Source organism: Physeter macrocephalus, chromosome 20, assembly GCF_002837175.3.
Source record: "Physeter macrocephalus isolate SW-GA chromosome 20, ASM283717v5, whole genome shotgun sequence".
NCBI lineage: Eukaryota > Metazoa > Chordata > Mammalia > Artiodactyla > Physeteridae > Physeter > Physeter macrocephalus.
In genome coordinates, this window is record NC_041233.1 from 90,695,476 (window position 1) to 90,717,660 (window position 22,185).

The window sequence follows — 22,185 nt, forward strand, 5'->3', positions numbered from 1 at the left end:
AGTCTTTAGTTTCATTCATAGCATTTATTGATGTTCATCTCCTGGTTTTGATAACTGTACTATGGTTATATAAGATCTTATTCTTAGGAGAAGCTTGATGAGGGATATATGGAAATTCTATTATTTTTGCAACTGTACTGTAAATTTAAAATTAGTTCAAAATAGAAAGTTAAAAAAGCCCCACATACCATATATAATTGGCTAGAGCTTATAAGAAGAGAAAAGGAAGAAATTATTTCTTGCACATCCCGGCTGGGTCTAGTCAGAGATGGGGGTGAGGGAGCAGTAGCAGACTGACATGTCCGTCGAATTCTAGACGGGACACAGCTGACGAAAGAAGTTCAAAGTAACACTGGGTCCAACACGAACATTAACAGCTTACCTACCTCGATCATGTAGGGCTAACAAAACCCGTTCATACAAGCAGGCTCTGTAGAGGTCTCCAGGAATCGGTTTTCCCGCCCAGCAGTCGAGTTCAAGCTTCTCAGGGTCAGGGGCGTGGGGATCGGGCTCAGCTAGAATATACCGGTAGCCGTCTTTGTTAAATGGGTGTTCCAAGGGGTAGCCATGAGGGGGAAGGCGCTGAGCAGAAAACAAAGGGTCACTGCAGAAAGGAAAAAATAAAATCAAGAAACTAAAACCCCCTCTAGCTCCAGTGCCTTCAATTCTGTAAGAAAGGCCTCTGATTTATTAGAGTTCACCTGGAACACATGCAACTTCAAATGCTTTTCATTATTCAAACAGATCATCCTGCCCTCTGCAGGCAAAACGGGGAAACGAAAATTACTTTAATCTGTATGGATGTCTATGAAACTGAGCCAGTAGACCACAGGGGAGAAAGGGTGCAGAGGAACAAGGGCAGTTGCCTTTAGCATATTTATTATTATAACTAATGAACAGAAACTCAAGAGATATGAGCACTTACTACCTGTTTCCAGGCTCAGCGAGAAACGACCTGGATCTCGCCACCTCAGTATTGAACAAAGTGAAGGGAACAGCCATGAGAGGGGAGGGGCAGAAGGTTTACGTAAAAGGGCTAACATTCAATATCGGTTTCACTCTCTCTGGTCCATCTACTCTTCCTCAAGACGCCTTAATGGAACTTTACTCCCAGGTAAATCACCACAGGCGTGCTGCCCCAGGGCTGTTTCACTTAGTAACAGGTTCCTGAAACAGGTCACCTAGTCTGGGGCTCATTTACCCCTCAAAGTGCTAAGGATTTGAGAAAAAGGGACAGGCCTGCATCCTCAGACACCCGAGCCCTTCCCGCTGATGGACTCTGCCAGCCGCAGAGGGCACTCTTAACAGTGGTGGGTGGGGTGGGTGTTCTGCCCACCTCCGGGCCTTCTTGGTGGTCCCCGTGGCCCCGCCATCCTGTTGTTTGCGCTTAGCTCCTCTTCCTTTTCCACTGCTTCCCGCTGCAATTCCCCCTTAAAAGAAAAGGCAGATCACTTTCAATGAGCTGTGACAGATGCTCCACGGGGACTAACACTCCCAGCGTGCATTTGTGTAACACCACAGGAGGATTTCCTGCCTGAAAGCAGACTGCGCTTCACCCTGGTTCAGAATGAGTCTGCTGAGTGGCTCCCACCCCAGGACTCTGGGTTCTGGCAGTAAGTCCAGTGAACCTAGCACTAACGATACCTGTGTTATAGTTTCGACCTTCGCTTCTTAAATGAACTGCAACTACTAGTAGTAGACTTTCCGAGGATGTGACACAAATGCATTTTCACTCGTCCAGATTCCAAACACCCACAGCTAGAAACAGGTGCATGGATAAAACCTTTTTCCACCCAAATGAATACAAACACCCATAAGGAGAGAATATCCTCACTGTAAGGGGGGTGCGCGCGTGCTTGAACTCCACATGGCGCACACTCCATAAGCATAAGAGAGGCACAGCATCTGCTAAAGCACTGGACTTGAATTTCCAACAAGACAAAAGTACACCAAACATGGAAAACAAAAACAGAGGTACTAAAAAGGTGTTTCTGTGCAGTGCTGCCAGGCATCCAGTATGGTTGTCTGTGACACGGGCAGGAAAGGCGGCTTTAAATTTAGCAGGCGATCTTTACAATTATTAAAATTGTGCCAATGCCCCAAATTTAGGTTAGACTAACCTGGCTTGTGGAATTAAGAGAAAATACCCATAGAGAATTTATAAATTTTATTTTTTAAAAAATGAGCTACATACAAGGGCCACAAGGAATATTACCTTGTATATTTCTAAAATAGGTACTCTGAAATATTTGTCCAGTTCTGTCATTCCTCTCAGTTTGTTTTTCGAACTTCCAGAAAATATCCCTGGACTGTAGGAAAACACCTTTATGTAAACAACTGCATGAAGTACTGTATCTTAATTTGGGGCAAGCTTGGAAATTATCAGCAGTTCTGCTGCAATAAAAAGAGGATCAAGACACTGAAGGCAGGTCATATTCTGCACAGACAGGACCAGATTCATGCTGAACTTCCTTTTACGAACACACCAGGTTGTCATTCCCAGTCCTCATAAAAGGCTTAACGTTAAACGGCTGCAACATTAACATCTCTAGTTCGAGTCACCTTAATCAAAAAACTATTAAGTTTTTATTGGCATCTGCATTTCAATTATTTTGAGAGAAGTTTTAGATCCATCTTGAACAAAACAAGCAACACAAAGGGGACTGCTGGCCACGTTAGGCAGAATATGACAACGTACAAGCTTCCAATTACTAACATTAAACCGGAACTACTGTTTCATATTGAGTGCTGCTGCCACCATCTCCACAATGCTTTAAAAATTTAACTTAGGTTTAGCTTCTACCACAACTCAGCGAAAAGCATTTTCCAAAACACAAAATACTTAAGTCTGAGAGGCTGAAAGAAGACAGAGGAGGAATTCACCTCCAAAAGAGGCTCCACCTGTAAGAACAGAAGTGGCACCATGTATTTGTCAAATTTTAACAATTAAAAGGAGATTAAAATTACAATTATGTAATTTAACAATTACATAATTTTAACAAATAATGTAAAAAGATGAACAATACACTTAGCTATTTCCCACCCATCTTAGAATATTAGTAACAGCGGAAATGATTACATATTTAAGATGCTACCACTCCAAAAGGCAAGGTAGTGACACCATGTGTCAGATGAATAGCTAGCTACCTCCCCATTATACCCCCTCTCATTAGATTACCATTAGCAGCAAAGGGCTTTCCTGCTCTTAGATGGGTTAGAGAGAAAAATATGCTACAGTGGGTGATCAACACAGAAACGCTGTCATGTGAATAAGCTGAAGATTAAGGGCAAGAAAAATGAGAAGATGGGCCGGAAGTGTATTATATAACAGCTGAATTAAGGAAAAAGAGTGCAGAGCAAGTGAATCTAAATTAAGTGTTAGCTATGACGATACAGATGGGGAGTCTAATATAAACACAGCGAATCTGACCTTAAAACTGTACCTTGTTTTATGCTAAATCTGTTTCACTTAAGACCAAACTGTAGTGTAAAGTGACAAAAAGTTCTCCCCTACTACCATCTGTCAAACCCTTGGCTAGCTCCTAAAAATTGAGATTTGGACTTTAAAGCATCTTAGTAAATATCCAGTTAAGAGTCAACCCAAAGACTGCCCAATTCTAGGCACATCTGGATTCAACAGCTTACAAGTATTTCATCGATGAGACACTGGAACACTTACCATTTAGATTCCCACTGGTAGACACGGCACTGCTTTGTTTTTGGTTGTCATAAGCAGGACCAATGTTACTAAGATCCTAGAGGGAAAAATATTCAATTATAAAGGGAGTCTATCTAATCAAACCAACCTGGCAATGCTCAAAGAACAGAAGAAATTCTAATTGAATGAAAACCTAGATCTGAAACCTGCAGAGGTCCCAAACTTAGATGCTTCAGGGATCAGCCAGTAACACCGTGAGGCAGCCAAGTGTAAGGATCCAAGTGGTTTAAGAATGAGGATGAGTGACAACCAACCCGTGCTGGGGGGTACGGCCGGGCCAAGGGCGCACCTCCCTGTGGGAACCAGACCCAGTGTAGTCAGAGCTTCAAACTTCTTTCTCTTAGAGCTTCGCATTTTACAAGAAAAGGCAGAAATCTGAATTTCTACATGAAATCTTAAATTTTTCAATGTGGGCAAATCCAACATTTTAAGGCACAGCTGAAAGATTTGACCTCCTGAGATGCCAAATGTGACCCCTGCCATTTAAACAAAGAGGGGAAGTTTTCTTTTTCCTCATATTATGCTAGATACACAACACAAATTCTTCTTCACAGCAAATTTTTCTTCACACTAACGAATGTTTTTAGAGCAAAATTTGAGATGGAAAGAAAAGGAGAAATAACTTGGGATGGCACATTTGTGTTACAAGTGAGGAAATGGAAGTTAAAAAAGATAAAAATGACATGCATCGAGTCATAACATTTTAGGGAAGAGCCAGAACTAAAACACCAGTCTCCTGGTTTAAGGTGAGTGTTCTTTCTTTCCATGTGTAGTAAGAACCGTTTATTTGGAACCCACCATGCTATGGGCATTTGTAAGTGGCAAATATACAAATGTAAACAAAGCCTGATTCTCTCTGTCCCCATGGCTTAAAAATCAAAAGGGGATTATGAAGCATATTAATGTACCTGATCCAGAAGGCCAAATTTGGGGTAATCTTCTTCTGGGTCCTTACTCCCAGGATCGGGGTGTTCCTTTACTAAGAATACATCTCTTTCTTTACTCTAAAAGGAAGCAGCATTTTAGTATTACTGGAAATTTTATACTTAAAATGAATGGATGATGAACCGCTAACTCCAATCCCTAGGTGTAATCTCCAAATCCCAAAGCCCGCCCCCCACCAGAAAAAAACCCAACACACAACAGTACTGTTTTTCCCTGATTAGAAAATTAATGCATGACCATCAAAAAATTCAAACAACAGAGAAACTTAAAAAATGAGAGCCACTGTCCTTAACCCTCACCCATGCCTGCATATCAAAGAGATACACTCTGTTAACAGCTTGCGCCGACTTCTCCCCAGGTGCTCTCTCTAATTCTAAGGACAATAATGTTCAGAGTTTTGTTTTTTTTTTAATCAAAGAAAACAACTGTCTCCAATTTAAATATAAAAAATACTTGCCAAAGTGCACTGGACAAAGGTTTCAGCGTCATACATAAAACTACCATGTCTTCATTTAAGACACAATGTGCAATTTACTGATTTTGTGTGAAAACTATTAAAGTTTACAATTGCACTCCGATTTAATACTAAGTTGTTCTCATTTTCTCAGTCATCACATTACTTCACTGAGACCAAAAATATATATATATACACATGTATATATACAAACTCTTACAAGGAACACTGGTTTTCTCAATGTTGAGTCTAGTCAATTTTAGCCTACTTACCATCGTTTTAACAATGTTATTTGGCCAGGTCATTTTCCCAGGTCTCTGTCTGGTCGTCATGCACTCCCAATATTTATCAATAAATGGTATGATATCCTAATTTTTAAAACAAAATATACTAAAGCTTTTATAGTTGCTTTCAAAATTATACCCACACACACAAAAAAAAAACCCGCAGCATTTTCAAAGACCTTGTCAGAATCAAAAGACAAATTCATGTTTTGCCTTTTAATAACTGAACAAATACATAATTGCATGCGAACAACATATAGGTTGTGGGGAATTTCAAACAAGTATACATATACAAGGACTTCCCTGGCGGTCCAGTGGTTAAGACTCCGCGCTTCCACTGCAGGGGGCACGGCTTCAATCCCTGGTCGGGGAACTAAGAGCCGGCATGCAGCAAGGTGCAGCCAAAAACAAACAAAAAAAGATTCTGATTCAAACAAGTATATACCACTCTTAGTCACATAGGGCTTATAATCCAGTTAAAGGGAAAAGATCTGCCCTAACTCTGTAAGATGACTCCCAAGTACTCTCTCTCCTGAGCTCCTGTTCCTCCCCACCAGACACATCACCTGGAAACCCCACAGGCACCTCAGACTTCTCGTGACCAAGACTGAACTCTGTACCTCACCTCATAAATCTGCTCTTAACACTCAGAATCGCCCATCACCCAGTCACAGGCTTGACACACGGAGTCACTCTTGTTCTTCTCGTACAACCTGTGCATCTAAACGGTCACCAAGTGAATTTTTTTAAAAATATTTATTTATTTATTTGGCTGTGTCGGGCCTTAGTTGCGGCGTGCGGGCTTCTCTCTAGTTTTGGCGCGGGCTCTAGAGTGTGAGGGCTCAGTAGTCTAGCGGCATGTGGGATCTTAGTTCCCCGACCAGGGATCAAACCCGTGTTCCCTGAACTGGAACAGCAGATTCTTAACCACTGGACCACCAGGGAAGTCCTACTAAATGAATTTTTAAATTTCAGAAACTTTTCACCAATCAGGGCTCCTTTCCACCCCCACTGCTTTGACTGTGGTCCTCGCCAGTCCCTGCTTGCATGACTACAACAATCTCTGAGCTTGATCCTCTGGCACCAACTTCCGCCCATCCTTGGCCACCTCCCCCAGCCCGTCAGAGTTTGTCCGCCGCTAACAGCTTCCACCAGAATCAGTTCCGTGAACACCAAATCTTTACTGAAAGGAACCAGGCTGAATCAGGCAAAGCACAAGGGAAGACTGGGATGTTTTGTTGTTCCAGAAAGTAAGGAAGAGTTCAAAGACTGAAGACGGACATATCAAAAAGTGTCAGGGGGCTTCCCCGGGGGCTTCCCCGGTGGCGCAGTGGTTGAGAGTCCGCCTGCCGATGCAGGGGACACGGGTTCGTGCCCCGGTCCGGGAGGATCCCACATGCCGCGGGGCGGCTGGGCCCGTGAGCCATGGCCACTGAGCCTGCGCGTCCGGAGCCTGTGCTCCGCAACGGGAGAGGCCACAACAGTGAGAGGCCCGCGTACCGCAAAAAAAAAAAAAAAAAAAAAAAAGTGTCAGGAGTCAGCCGGGATGGGTCTACACTGGTCAAATCTGAGCATCAGAAATCCAGAAATCCCATAATGGACTATAAAAATCAATGATTCTTAAAATTAAAAACAACGGTCAGGGGAGGGCTCTCCTTTACAGAAGAACTGTAAACCAGTAAATGTATTCTGTTTACAATGACCATTCTATTAACTGCTGCAGGCTAGGACAGTCAATGGCTGCTACAACCACTGCTTGAAAGGGTTCTTGCAAACTTGATGTATTACCCCATAAATTACTTAATAATTACAAAGAAAAAGGGGTCTCTTTACAATGGAAACATCAAGTAGTTAAATTCAGGACGACTAATAAATAACCTCTTTACCCAAGTAGTCAAATTTAGGGTCACTAATAATAAAACAAAGCAATATCTTATGCCTCCTGATGTGATACACAGAAAAACACACACTATCTACATACTATTCTTGCCAAAAATGTTTAACCCGAACCTAATCATAAGGAAATAATCAGATAAATGCAAATTGACGGGCATCATGGCAAACAATGATCTAGGCTCTTCAAAATTTCAAATGTTATAGCAGACTAAAAAAACAAAGTAAAATAAAGGAACTATTCTAGAGATAAAAGACATTACAACTAAATTTAATGTGTGATCCTTGATCAGGTCCTGGATAGAAGAAAAAGCTATGACTGATATTATTCAGACAATAAAAATACTGAGAAAATATACACTCAATACACAAAAATATAAACTGTATATATAAGATAGTTGTATTGCATCAACATTATTTTCAGTATGATCACTGTACTGTGGTTATGAGAGAATGTTGGGTAAAGTGTAATATCTACAATTTAGTCTCACGTAAGTTTAGGGGGAATATATAGATATGGAGAGATAAAGCAAACACAGCAAAATGGTAACAGCTGGCAAATCTAGATAAAGAATAAACAGATGTTCATTGTACTATTTGAAATTTTCTATATATTTGAAAAATTCAGAATAACAATTTAGAGAAAAAAATAACGAACAGGCAAACCTAATCAGAGCACACCTCTATTTAAATGCATTCTTTTTAATGTAGGAAAAAAGGTTGTGGGGAGAGGCGTGGGGACGGGGACCCTCTGCTGACTCCTCCGGCTTACAGGATTAAGTCCTAACCTCTCTGTTTAGTAGAAAAGGCCCTGGGTCAGTCTGATCCTGAATATATTCTTCTCACTAAATACCCTACACCAACCAGTGTCTTTCTTTTTTTTTCTTTTTTTTTTGGCCTGGCCGCACGGCTTGCAGGATCTTAATTCCTCAACCAGGGATCAAACCCGTGCTCCCTGCAGTGGAAGCGTGGCCCCTGCAATGGAAGCTCCAAGTCCTAACCACTGGACAGCCAGGGAATTCCCCAACCAGTGTCTTTCAAACTGTAGGCTGCAATCAATTAGTAGGGTATAAAATCAATTTTGTAGGTCAATACTAGCATTGACTAGAATAGAAAATATCAGCATGCAGAGGGAAAAGATCAGAGGGTACCTCAGTTTTAAATGAGAGTGGGTACATATGCACGTATACCAGGTCACAGCGTAAACTCCAAAGTTGTGCAATTTACTTAACTCATATTTTGTTACCGTGAGTCACAGGAGGAAAGACTCACGGACGGGCTGATCATCTAATTCTGAGTCCTGACTTTAGTCATGTGGTTTTCCAGTTTAACAATAAAGGATGAATCTTTTCAATAAACTGGCCTTTTCCCCTGACAAAAATCTGTGGCTGGCATCCATAAAAACAGCTCAACCTAAGCTGAGAAGGGTCATCTCAAGGTCTGATTATTAACTGTGGGACAGACAGTTGTTTGTTTCTATAAAGCCAATCAAAACTATTTAAGCACTTATCTTTCTTTTTTTTTAAAATATACTCTTTTTTAATATAAGGTTCATCGTTCTAATGGCTAAGCCAATGACACAACGAGCACACACTAGGAAGTTAGTAAATCACATGAAATGAGAACAAAGTAACCACTGAATTAGTCATACATTCATAAAAATTGGGGGGAAAGAACTTATTGTTAAGACTGTACAGTTGACCCTTGAACAACTCTGGGATTAGGGGCACCGACTGTCTACACAGTCAAAAATCCTCATGTAGGTTTACAGTCAGCCCTCTGTATTCGTGGTTCTACATCCAAGGATTCAACCAACCTTGAAATGTGTAGTACTGTAGGATGTACTTAGTGAAAAAAATCTGCATATAAATGGACCAGTGAAGTTCAAACCCATGCTGTTCAAGGGTCCACTGTATTTAGAAGTTCCTCCTGATTCTTTGGCATAATTGCAATTACAGTAATTCTCTCTACCTTATCTTTGGAGAACATGGTTTTCGGATGTTCATCCTGTGTTCGGGACTGCCAGGTTAGGTTGGCCAAAGCACTAAGGCACATTTCTTTCAAGTCTATAAAAACAAAAAGGAAGAAAAAGTTACCTGTAGTAATATATCCTTGCTACCAAAAGAATATTCAACTAGGTGGTCCACAGATTAACAACTACAGCAGCAAAGAACAGAGTCATCATTTGATCTGAAATGGACAATAGCAATTATTCAGAGCTAAGCCCCAAGGTAACTTCCACCAGCTACCAAGCAAAGGTTTCCTGATTCGGCTGAGCCCAAATCCCTTTTCTTTGCCAGCTAACCAGAGGACAGTCACTTTGCAGTACTCCGGAGTTTGTCCTTACTTGCTTGCTTCCGGAGGAAGTAGGTATTCCCACTATGATGGCATACATTGCAGTGGAAACTGTAGTTGGTCATGAAAGGTAGACAGGATCTGGAGAACAGCCAAATTGTGCAAATTAGTGAAGATCTGAACACACACTTATGAGAAGTAAATCAACGGGGGTCCTTTCCCTCAGTGAAAGTTACATAATAATGCTAATGTATTAATATACTCTTAAAAAGGTCACCAGGGGAATTCCCTGGCGGTCCAGTGGTTAGGGTTCCACGCTTCCATTGCAGGGGGCACAGGTTCAGTCCCTGGTCAGGAACTAAAATCCCACATGCTGTGCAGCAGGGTCAAAAAAAAAAAAAAAAAAGTCACCAAAACAGGGCTCATATTTTTATAAATACCTGGATTTTTTCTGTCACAAAAATTTAGTATGACATTATCCACTATAGTTGCTAATTCAGCATCTGCAAGGTTCTGACCTGAGCCCTATCCAAGCTAGTTTATTATAGTTTTTAAGCACCTAAAAGAGTATACCAGGCGACTTGCGGAAAAAGACAAAGTAGTCTCTTTAAACATCTTTACATTTAAATATCTGTATTTATATTATGTTCAAGTATCTTTGTAAAGTGCCAATACCATTGTTGGAAAAGGCAGACAGGTATAAAAAGATTAATTTTAAAATGTAAATAATTATTCAAGAACAACACAGAAGTCACAGAACATTACTTGCCTCATTACCAACTGAATCCTACAGATGATAGTTAGTCTTATTTAAGAGTTTAAAGGACCCAAGTAGTAACTTCAGATTTAAGAGTTAAGGGAGATTTTTTGAGGACACAAATTAGGATTTGGAAAGATGAGTTGGTCTTCCTTTCTACAGGCAAACTATTTTGTGTAGAGATGAGAAAGTGCAAACTAGGAGGCAAAGGGGCAAACTGGTGTACACAAGTTTGGCCAGGGGAGGGGAGTTGTCGGGGGTACGGTAAAAGATAAGGCTTGAAAGGTAAGAAGTACAAAAAAGCCCTCATCTCGAGTGAAACGATAAAAATGGAAAGCACAAGGAAGTGTACAAGAAGAAACAAAATTGGTCAAGCTTGGTAGCTGATTTGATGGGGGCGGGCATGAAATAAAAGGAGTCCTAACCACTAACACTGCTTGTATCATAGAGGAAATCTCCTAAGAGGTGAGCTGGGGGCAAGAGAAAGCCTGTTTGAAGGCACAGGGGAAGAAACTGGTGGAGGGAGAGACTGAGGGCTAACAGGAACCATGCATTAGAGAAGTGTGGTGGCTGTACTGGGTGACTGGAAAAGTACGGGGAGAGCTGGGTCCTGAAGAGGAGCAAGTAAAAGAAAAACAAAAGACTGGTTTAAGTTGGAGGAGAAGAAATCAAAATAAAGGCAGGTTTATTCTGGACTTTGCTGAAACTGGTTTAAGGTATCCTTAAAGAGATGTTCCCAAGTGTGTGTCTACTGCCACCACTGAAGGAATTAAGAAATATCCTTATGACTGTTAAGATCGAGTTCCCTTACCTTTACCTCTCTCTAGAGCCCCTTCCATTAAACAGTCCATTGTGATAAGCTCACTTACAGAAGAGATAGGCAGGTATATAGTTACCTAATTCAAATACAATCAGGTGTTTAGAGCAGCCTTTTTCATACCCTGCTAGCTCACTCACTTCCTCCATCTCAGCCATAAACGATAATCTGTCCCACCTGCTGGGTTTTAGGTATAACTTCTCAAATTCAGGTACAAACTGGTCTCTACCAAACCTCTGAACTGTGGTTTGATTCATTGCTGGATTGTTCCACATTATCACTCTGATAAATTTCCTTTCCTAGGCCCTGTTTATCCAAACAAATTTTCCTTGGCAAAAGTGGCCCAATTTTAAGTCTTTTCTAACTGACCAGCTTATATATTTTCCCTATAGGTCTTTCTACCAAGATGACTTCTTCCTGATCCTTCAGTAATTTTCTTTCTTTTTTAAACATTCTATCCTTGCTCACCAGTCACATATTAATCAGAACATTAGTATTTCTTTAACTTTTTAACTAGAAAGCAGTCATCAAACTATAAAGGAAGGATATTTCTTCACAAACCCATCCAAGGGGGATTAATTTCAGAATTAACAACGCAGCCCTATTCTGAGACAGTCTTATCTAAATTTATTTGTATAATACGGACCATAAAGAACACCCCAGAGAGGCAGCAGTACAGTTATTTCCATAGCCAGTGAGTCAGTAATGCTGCCTTGCTAGCTGTTGACCGAATCCCCAGAATAAGTAAAGAAGCCTTTCATTCTCAATCGTTCATAAAATGATTTTAATTCACTAGAAGAGGTGTAAAGACTGGAAACTGGTTTTGCTGAGGAGAGAATTCAGGACACCTAAAGGGAGTGAATTAGAAACCAAAAGGAAAAAAAGGATGGCTCAGGCATGAAGAGGACTGGCCATCTCAAATTTCTGACATCAGGCTTTTTCCACCATATACACCAACCCTTTCCCCCAAATCCACAATACCCAATACAAGGTTTAAATGACATTGTCTCAAATTTGTTTATTTAATGCTTTGTAATTACATGGTTTGTCTCCCATCCAGGTCCTAAGTGCAAAAACAGGGATAATAACTATCATTATACCTGTTAAGGGCGTGCCCTTAGTAGACAAAAGACATGCTCCTACTCACTGAACAGGGATCAGGAGACACAGGAAATACGACACATTTACGTTTGCCTACACACTGACTATTCAACTGTTGGACGTGTTGAGATCTAACATTTACAAAGTGTTTCTTACAAAGTCTATGAAAAATACTCACGAGGTATCTATGCCAAAGGTGTCTGCTGTGAACCATTTGGTACATATTCCACACTGCAGCTCCACCTCTCCCAACTGGCGACCATTCTCTTCATCCACGGAGCCCGCCTGAGTATCCATCACCTCTGAAGTATCCCCAGCACCTTCCTGTGTTCACAGCGCCATGAGAGAATCAAGTTAGTTGACCTGCTTGTACTTTTGATTCGCTTAAAAACTTTAAAAACCAACCCTATTTTGCTTTGCAAACATCCAAAAGAAATACTTACTAGTGTATCCTTTCCATTAGAGGATTCTGTCTCCAAGCCACCACTTACATCAACTGAGTTTGCATCCCTGTAAAATAAAGAAAGCACTCAGAAAGAAGAATTTTCAAGAGAAACACATCTGAAAACGCCTATTCCCAAAGATGATGATCAAAGTACAGCTGAACTTCACACTCCTACTTTTTTCAGCAAAGACTGTTCTCAGACTGGATGCCCAGCATTAGGAAGAATAGTGGCCAGGATAAACGCAAGCCCATGAGGCATCAAGGAAACCTAATCGGCCCTTACAGACAAGTCTACAGGGGATGGAACTGCTCCTGGGGGAGGTTCGAAGAGATGCAGCTTTTCCGCTCTGTTTTCAGAGGGACCATTACTTCCGCCAGTCTGGCAGCGCAAAGTGGTTTCCTCTCTGGGATTTTTGAAGGGTTCCTGCTAGAAAGTGACCTATCAGCACCCTGCTGGGGTGTAAGGACCGGGAGGTAGGAGGAGAAACTTGGCCTAAAAGGTGCGAAAGAGGCGTAGCCCGAGATACAGTTCAGAGGGGACAGACCAAGCGGCGGGCGGGACTAAGGTCTGGGAGGGAGCAGGGCGAGCCATTGGCCGCAGGACCTGGGTTCGGAAAGGGCGGGCAAAAGGGCTCCCGGGAGCCGCGGGATTCTGAGAGGGGCGGGCCTCCCTCCTCCCTCCTCCCTCCTCCCTCCTCCCTCCTCCCTCCGGATTCTGAGAGGGGCGGGCCTCCCTCCTCCCTCCTCCCTCCCCCCCCCCTCTGTCCCCCTCCATCCCTCCCTCCCTCCCTCTGTCCTCCTCGGGCTGCAGGACGTCTCACCCGCTTTCGGCCTCTCCAGAGCCAGGCTCCGCGGCTGGAGCAGCAGACGTCCCCTCCCCGGCCGGAGCGGCTGCTACCGCTACTACCGGTTTCGTTTCCCCTTCTTCTGCCGGTGTTGCATTTGCAGCCACTGCCGGGCCGGGTCCTGCATTCACCCCTGGGCCGGGTACGGTTCCCGCCGCCGCCATCACTGCCGCCTCCCAGACTTCTCGCGAGAATACTGTCTGCGTCTCGCGCGAGTTGCTCACTGGCTCTCTAACCTTCAAATAGTAAAGACTCTCAGTGAGTACACAGCCTGCCAAGGGAAGGCGCTCTCTAAGCCCGCTTTAAGGTCGGGAGGGCAGACAGAGGTGGGCGGGGCCTCGGGGCTGGGTAGCTACAGACTGAGCTACGTGAAGGCGGAGGAGGTGAGATTACTAGTTGGATTTCCTCTAGGACTCACTTCATTTCAGGGTGGACGCTGCGCATTTTCGTGACCGGGACGAAATCACCACGCAGATGAGGCGCCTTGAGAGCGCTGGCAGCCTAGAGGCTTTGAACGCTGTGATGTGCATTGCAGACGTTCCTCACCGTTAGACGTGGGAAACGTCTTCCCGCCCCAGAAGTAGTTTGTTGTACTGCCCTCGTGATCTGCCACTTTGAGCAGGTTTCCTAGTGGCGTCTAGAGATGGGCGGCTTAGTTCTGTGGCTTTAAAATTAATTGAAAATTTAAATCAAAAAAGTAATTGGGGAATTCCGTGGTGGTCTAGTGGTTAGGATTCGGCGCTTTCACTGTGGAGGCCCATGTTCAATCCCTGGTCAGGGAACTGAGATCCCGCAAGACGCACAACACGGCCAAAACAAAACAACAACAACAACAAAAGTAATTGGTAATAGATCACCATGTGATTTGGCATAGAACTTTGAAGTCGTTGAAAGAATTGAGTTGAACTGATTTCTAAATGGGAATCTGCTTGTTTATGTAAACAAAGATTGTCAGCTCTTACATCTATAAACACGAAAAATAGGAATAGAATTGATGCTGAACCTCTCTCATTCTAGCAGTAGTGATATTCATGGATATATGGATTAATTGAAAATCTAATTCTCAGTCTCATTAAGAATTGCATCTCTAATACAATTTTAATTTTTATGTTTAGTAATCAAAATGTATACTATGTTTATTCGATCAGTTGTATACTGATAATTGACTGAAGAAATATTTTAACACTAGAGATTTATGGTCACAGAAAGTATATAAAAATTTAATTTCGACTTTTATACATATTTTTATTGCAGAGAAGTATTTAGACTTTAGTAAAAAAAAGATATATACACATATGTATTACCTATATATTTTTATATGTGGGTGCATGTATATATGTTACATTTATGAAGGAAGAAGAACGGAAATAAGATGATGTAAAATTTCCATCTATTAAAGAAATCTTGTTCATGTATTTTTTGTTTTTTGGTTTTTTTAAGTATACTCTTCAGTGGTTTTTATTTATTTTTTTATTTTTTATTTTTTATTTTTTTGCTGTACGCGGGCCTCTCACTGCTGTGGCCTCTCCCGTCGCGGAGCGCAGGCTCCAGAGCGCAGGCTCAACGGCCATGGCTCACGGGCCTAGCCGCTACGCGGCATGCGGGATCCTCCAGACCGGGGCACGAACCCGCGCCCCCCCCCGCCCCGCTTCGGCAGGCGGACTCCCAACCACTGCGCCACCAGGGAAGTCCGTATTTATTTATTTTGTTTTTTAAGATTTTTTTTTTTATGTGGACCATTTTTTTTTAAGTCTTTATTTGTTACGATATTGCTTCTGTTTATGTTTTGGTTTTTTGGCCGCAAGGCATGTGGGATCTTAGGTCCCAGACCAGGGATTGAACCCGCACCCCCTGCATTGAAAGCAAAGTCTTAACCACTGGACCTCCAAGGAAGTCCCTGTTTTGGGGGCTTTTTTTGGCGGTACCACATGGCTTGTGGGATCTTAGTTCCCCGACCAGGGATTGAACCCAGGCCCTGGCAATGGAAGTGCCAAGTCCTAACCACTGGACTGCCAGGGAATTCCCTATATCTTTTTTTTTTTTTTTAATGCCAGTAGTGACACACTAAATCGATTTGATGACCCAAATTTGAAAAACACTGGTATAGCATTGTTTTCAAAGGGCAGTGGTCTGGGGATTGAACCCTGGACAGCATCTGCATTTTAAATAAAAGTCATGAATGATCTGAAACCAATCCCCCTAAAACCGAGTTCCAGTACTGAATTTATGAGTAATCTCTCTATCCAAAACTTCATTCCCTTTCTTGTCCCCTCTGACCTCAATTCCTTGTTTACTGAACAGTAATCAACCAGAGTCAGATGATTAAAATTGCTGTGGTCAATAACATCGTTAATGTACTAAAATTGCTATTATAGACATCACCATTAAGTACAAACTCCGATTGTTTCTCCAGGGCAAGATGAGCTAATAGACCCTGGCCACAGAATGTAAACCAGAGACATTCTGACTCTCCAAACTATGATTAAGAGCCAGTGTTCTTAATCACAATGTGAAATGTCACAAGACAGTGTTTAATCCCACCCTCTTTGGTCTTCCCCTTTAAAACACCCCAGACGCAAAGACCAAGTTGGAGAGTGGATCTGCAGCTTGTCTCCCACTCCCTCATTTGGTGCCCTGCAATAAACGCTGTACTTTTCTTCACCACATCCTGGTGTTGGTAGATTGAATTTGCTGCACGTTTGGCCAGCAGACCTAAGTTCAGTTTGGTAACATTCATTTTAAAAGTCCTAAATAATTTCAATGGAGTAATAGAGTGGTGGGGGCAGAATTCACATTGCAATGGATTGAGAAGTGAATAGAGTCTGGAAGTAGAAATAGCTGTGTAGACAAATCTTCCCACCTTTTTCCTGAGGCATTTTACCTCTATAAAGAGAAAACCTGAGTCAATAGGGTAAATTTGCTAGTCTGTTGCATGATGTCTTGATGTCTCATCGCAGAAAGAATTCAGTGAGAAACAGGTAAGAAGTGGATGTATTTAGAGAGAAACACACCACAGACAGAATGTGGGCCATCTCAGAAGGTGAGAGCGGGCCCCCAGGGTACAGGGTTGTCAGTTTTTATAGGGGTGGGTAATTTCATAGGCTAATGAGGGGGAGGACTATTCCAAGTATTTTGGGGAAGCAGTGGGGATTTCCAGGAATTGGGCCACTGCCCACTTTTTGACCTTTATGGTTGGCCTTGGAACTGTCATGGCACCTGTGGGTGTGTTACAATGAGTCTATTCAGAAGCTCAAGTTCTAGTGGAAGTCAACTTGTCCGCCATCTTGGACCTGTTTGGTTCTAATTAGTTTATGTTGTGTCCCTGGGCTATGTCATTCTTTTAAAGATTGTGCCCTGCTCCCTTCCCTCCTGTTTCAGTTCCAGCAAGGAACCAGAACCTGTGCCATCAACATCAGGCGTGAGTGAAATGGCAGCTTGCCCTCTGTCTCCTATTACTGATGATCCTTCAGCTCTACCATCTCTCACCTCCACTCCCTCCTCCCGTCAGTCACTCTTTTTTTTTTAAAATAAATTTATTTATTTTATTTATTTATTTTTGGCTGTGTTGGGTCTTCATTGCTGCACGCAGGCTTTCTCTAGTTGCGTTGAGCAGGGGCTGCTCTTTGTTCCGGTGTGCGGGCTTCTCACTGCGGTGGCTTCTCTTGTTGCCAAGCATGGGCTCTAGGCCCACGGGCTTCAGTAGTTGTGGCTCACGGGCTTAGCTGCTCCGTGGCATGTGGGATCTTCCCAGACCAGGGCTCGAACCCATGTCCCCTGCATTGGCAGGCAGATTCTTAACCACTGTGCCACCAGGGAAGCCCCTCAGTAACTCTTCTTGTCTGTTCATTCAATGCCAGCTCCTGTGTGCCAGCTGTTGTACTGTACTACTGTACTTTTCAAGGTACTATACTGTAAGATTAAAAATGTTTTCTTTATTTTTTGTTTGTTTTTTATGTATTATTTGTGTGAAAAGTATTCTAAACCTATTACAGTACAGCACTATATAGACGATTGTGTTAGTTGGGTACCTAGGCTAACTTTGTTGGACTTATGAACACATTGGACTTACGAATGCACTCTCAAATGGAACTTGTTCATATGTAGGGGACTTACTGTAATAATGATCTTAAGGGAACAAAAGGACAAACTTATCAGGCAAGGGAATTAACAATGGCAAAGATAACAAATCAGTTGTAAAGACTCCCAGTTCTACTTCAATGGTAAAGACTAGCGTAAAGCACTGTCTTGAGCTGTTTTGCAGAATTTAAATCCCTCCTCAAGTGCTCAATCACCAGGTCAACTGGAACCTAAGGGGTGATGATGTTGACCTTTTCTGACCCTCCTGACTTCAATCAACTAAAGCTTGGACTGTCCACTGCTCAAGCCCCTTCATGAACATGCATGTACCCTTAGGTTAAAACTTTCCCAATTTTGCTCTTTGGAAACACTACTTTGAGAAAGATCCCTGGTGTTCTCTTTACTTGATACAAGTAATAAATCCTTCCTTCTTCTTATCTTTGGTTTGGTTGTATCTGACACAGATCTTTGGGTTGCTTTATAGGAACTAAGACCTCCCCCCACCCCACCACCCAGGTGGAGGATGGTGACTGCTTGCTGAGACCCCAGACTGGTTGGAACCAGAAAGTTGATGATTGACATTCCTGGAACACCACTGTTACCTCGCCACCACCCAATCAGGAGAAAGTGACACACCCTGCAGCCATCACCCCAGATGTTGCCTTTAAAAACTCTTCCCTGAAAACCATCTGGGAGTTTGGGTCTTCTGAACACAAGCTGCCCATTCTCCTTGCTGGGCCCTGCAATAAACCTTTCTCTGCTCCAAACGCTGATGTTTTGGTTTGTATGGCCTCACTGTGTGTCGGGTACATGAACTTGGGTTCAACAACACTACTTCTGTCACCTTTTGAGCAGAGAAAAAATGGTCCAGACCCTTAAGGAACTGAGGATTTTCTTCTCATTTAAAAAGAAAACAGAGATACATGTGAACTGAACTGGATTCTAATTCTGCAGAAACTGACCCAAATCTGTGTCCATTTTACATCTCTCTGTCAGCACCCACACTCACCTCTTGCATGAATATTTTCTTGCTGTTCCCTCAGAAATGAATGAAGCTTTCCAGAAATTCCTACCACTTAACAACCCACTATTAGACCTTCTTCCTCCTCCCAGGAGCCTGCCCTTAGCAAAATATAGTCGTCCCTTGGAATCAGGGTGATTGGCTCCAGGGCCCCTGAGAAAACCAAAATCTTCAGATGCTTAAGTCCCTTATATAAAATGCATACAACCTACACAAATCATCTCTATGTTACCCATAATACCTAACAGAATGTAAGAGCTATGTAAATAGTTGCTGGTGTATGAGATATTCAAGTTTTGCTCTTTAGAATTATCTGGAATTTTTTAAAGTATATGTTTTTGATTTGCAATTGGTTGAATCCACAGATGCAGACCCTGTTGATATGGAGGGCCAGCTGGAGTGGCTCAAGCAGTACTTCACAGAAGCCAGACATCTGGGGGTGGGACCTGAGATTTCTGCATTTCTAACAAGCTCCCAGGTGATGGCAAGGATGTTAGTCTGAGGATCACGCTTGGAGTAGCAGGGAGCAGAGTGTTTCTAGCTCTATTTCACCTCCTCACAAGCTTCTCTAATGTGCTCCTTTTCAAAAGTGTTACTGAGCCAGACTTGGATCTGAAGTAAAGCCAATCTACTGACACCATGTTGTGGTGAAGGAAAGAGTAGCATTTATTGCAGGGCACCAAGAAAGGAGTCCAAGGCAGCTAGTGCTCAAAAGATCGAACTCCCAGATGGGTTTCAGGAAAGCATTTTTATTTTTTTTAAATATTTATTTATTTGGTTGTACCAGGTCTTAGTTGCAGCATATGGGATCTAATTCCCTGACCAGGGATCAAACCCAGGCCCCCTGCATTGGGAGCACAGAGTCTTAGTCACTGAACCGCCAGGGAAGTCCCAGGAAAGCATTTTTAAAGGCAAGATGAGGAAGGGGAAGTCCCAGGAGGCACAATTCTGTGATTGGTCAGGGTGGTGTCACAGGGGTTAACAATCCTTCGGCTCCAGTAAGTCTGGGGGCTATGTGCTCATCAGTCATCAAGTAGTTAATTTCTTCCATTTGGTGGTGGTTTTAGCCTCTGGAAAACAACTCAGGAAATGTTATCTAGGTGCTTCAGAGAGGAGCTAAAGCAGAGGATATGGGGGAGGGGTTCTGTCCTGGGAAGGCCCCATAACATCCTGCTTGGTTACAACAGGGCTTTGTTTAAAACTCACAATAACTAACCCTGCTTAGCTATTACTTGCAGCGGAAGAGTTCTGAAATCGTAAATTTCCCCTTTTCCGAAACTCTCTAGTCTTCTTGCCACACTCCTTCCCTCTCTCCCTTTCCACAAAGTGCTTAACCCTGGCTTTGCATTAGAATGACCTGGGGCGCTTAAAAAAACAAAAGACAATACCCTTTGGACAATATAACTGAACTCTGTAAAAGAGGGATCCAGAAACTGAGAGCCTCAAAAAAGCTTCCCACGTGGTTCTAATGTGCCTCCGGGAGAGAGCGCTGCATGGAAAAGAAATAGCCCTTACAGGGACTTCTGTGGTGGGCCAGTGGTTAGGACTCTGCGCTTCCATTGCAGGCGGCACCGGTTCAATCCCCGGTTGGGGAACTAAGATCTCGCAAGCCGTGCAGCCAAAAAAAAGCCTATAATACATGTTCTTAGAAGAACAGAAAGGACGCTGCACATAACTAAGATGTTTGGGGTAAATGCTTTTCCTCCCACACGAAGAGATGAGAAAGGGATGGGCCATGACTATGTAGTAAGTCCAGATAGACTGGGACTCAGCCTTGCGGAGATGTGGGTGCCCTGTTGTGGCCCAGACGAGGCAGGAAGACTCCCGTGTCCTCTCGCCTGGTCCATACGTAGCGGAGGGAGCAACACGAGCTGAAGGGCCCAGGCTTCAATGACACACGTGGGCCCACTACTGGATACCAGGTGGGGACAAGGGAAGGCTCGGTGCATGCCTAACTGGATAGATAGCATCAAGCACCATCTGCCCCCACCCTGACACCTGAATCCCTGTCCCCAGGAAGAGAGGAGCCTCAAACGAAGCCTGGATGTACCGCCCCCAACGGAACACAGTTCACGAGAACTTCTGTGTTGGATTATACAAAGAAATGTAAACAGAATGTAAAGAGAAATTAGGTTGGATTATGTGGATGAAAAATGTTACCTGCCACATCAGTAAACAAAGGATGTTGCAGCCATCAAGCCATCACATTATAGCCCCCCCAGCTGTGCACCCTGACGGGATTTAGGATGGAGAGAGCAGCATGCTGGCCCTAGAGAGCTGAGCTAAGGTGCATATCAAAGCAATGATTTCAGTGAGCCCAGACTCTTGCATCATCCATGCACAGAAAAGCACACTAACTTCATTAACTTGAGATGTCTCGTTTTCTTTAATTAACAATAATCTTTTGTTTTTTCATTTTTGGCCTCGTTGGGTCTTCTTTGCTGCGCACAGGCTTTTTTCTCTAGTTGTGGCGAGCAGGGGCTACTCTTCGTTGCGGTGTGTGGGCTTCTCATTGCGGTGGCTTCTCTTGTTGCGGAGCACGGGATCTAGGTGCTCGGGTTTCAGTAGTTGTGGCATGTGGGCTCAGCAGTTGTGGTTCACGGGCTCTAGAGCGCAGGCTCAGTAGTTGTGGCGTATGGGATTAGTTGCTCCGCGGCATGTGGGATCTTCCCGGACCAGGGCTCGAACCCGTGTCCCCTGCATTGGTAGGCGGATTCTTAACCATTGTGCCACCAGGGAAGTCCCAACAGTAATCTTTTGATGTTCCGACTACGGGGTCTTTGTTGCAAAAACTCCTACATACCCTGGCTCTTCCCTTACCTCTTCAGAGAAGTCCCTCAGAACTATCTGAGAGGCTGGCTTCTGAGCTTAAGTCCTCAGTTTCGTCTGCAAAATAAAACATAATTCTCAACTTTTAGGTTGTGCATTTTTTTCAGTCAACAGTTATAAAAAAAGATAGTTATATTCCTTGCCATCTTGAGCTGTGGACCAAGAATTACATCCATGACACTGGCAAAGATGAAAGTGTTTGCCCTCCAGAAGAGTTGTATTCGTACTTTATAGAGAGGATTCTGGACTCCCAAAGGCTTCAGTGTCTGACGGAGAGAACTTGTACGGAAACAAGCATGCCCCATCCCTGTACCAGCCTTTGCCAAAAGTCTCTGGATACTTTCCTTAAAAAGTGCAGTTGGTTAGATGCCCAGAACCCTAGATTCCTAGGGTTCCCCCTGCTCTCCCCCTCCACGCCATGCCCCAGTGGTTTTTTTAATCTTCTATAAAGCAAAACAAAGCACTTTGTGTTCCTTGTAATTGTCCAAAAGATGAAGATAATTATTGTGGTGTTTCATCTCACTGGAGCATTCCTTTAGTCTCTGCTGGAGCTCTTGGTCCTTAATCTCTAGTGTTTATAAACTGAGTTGACTAAAGACTCCTGATTACTTCCAGTAACCAGGTATCTGGGTCCTACTCAACACATTTAAAAAGAGTTCTAGGGCTTCCCTGGTGGCGCAGTGGTTGAGAGTCCGCCTGCCGAT

General features: G+C 43.1%; 1 protein-coding gene and 1 long non-coding RNA gene across 4 annotated transcripts in view; one reads left to right on the forward strand and one right to left on the reverse strand.

The window, feature by feature from the left end:
* The window catches only part of ASH2L (ASH2 like, histone lysine methyltransferase complex subunit), a 27,399-nt gene extending 13,593 nt beyond the window's left edge, over window positions 1–13,806 (reverse strand). Inside the window, exons 1-11 of one of the 3 annotated variants that reach the window (XM_028481793.2) lie at window positions 13,531–13,806; window positions 12,708–12,774; window positions 12,443–12,588; window positions 9,642–9,730; window positions 9,266–9,360; window positions 5,390–5,485; window positions 4,627–4,722; window positions 3,680–3,755; window positions 2,884–2,901; window positions 1,337–1,430; window positions 387–604 (exon numbers count right to left, since the gene is read on the reverse strand). In XM_028481793.2, the coding sequence (XP_028337594.1) occupies window positions 387–604; window positions 1,337–1,430; window positions 2,884–2,901; window positions 3,680–3,755; window positions 4,627–4,722; window positions 5,390–5,485; window positions 9,266–9,360; window positions 9,642–9,730; window positions 12,443–12,588; window positions 12,708–12,774; window positions 13,531–13,718 (1,183 nt within the window). In that variant the 5' untranslated portion in view covers window positions 13,719–13,806. The remainder of the gene's footprint in view (window positions 1–386; window positions 605–1,336; window positions 1,431–2,883; window positions 2,902–3,679; window positions 3,756–4,626; window positions 4,723–5,389; window positions 5,486–9,265; window positions 9,361–9,641; window positions 9,731–12,442; window positions 12,589–12,707; window positions 12,775–13,530) is intronic. The other 2 variants (XM_055081299.1, XM_007127468.3) reach the window with 2 other exon arrangements.
* LOC129391663 (uncharacterized) lies at window positions 13,686–18,708 on the forward strand. The gene is made up of 3 exons (XR_008616248.1): window positions 13,686–13,812; window positions 16,933–17,057; window positions 18,116–18,708. It is a non-coding gene; the product is annotated as an uncharacterized lncRNA (long non-coding RNA).
* Window positions 18,709–22,185: the final 3,477 nt, after the last annotated feature.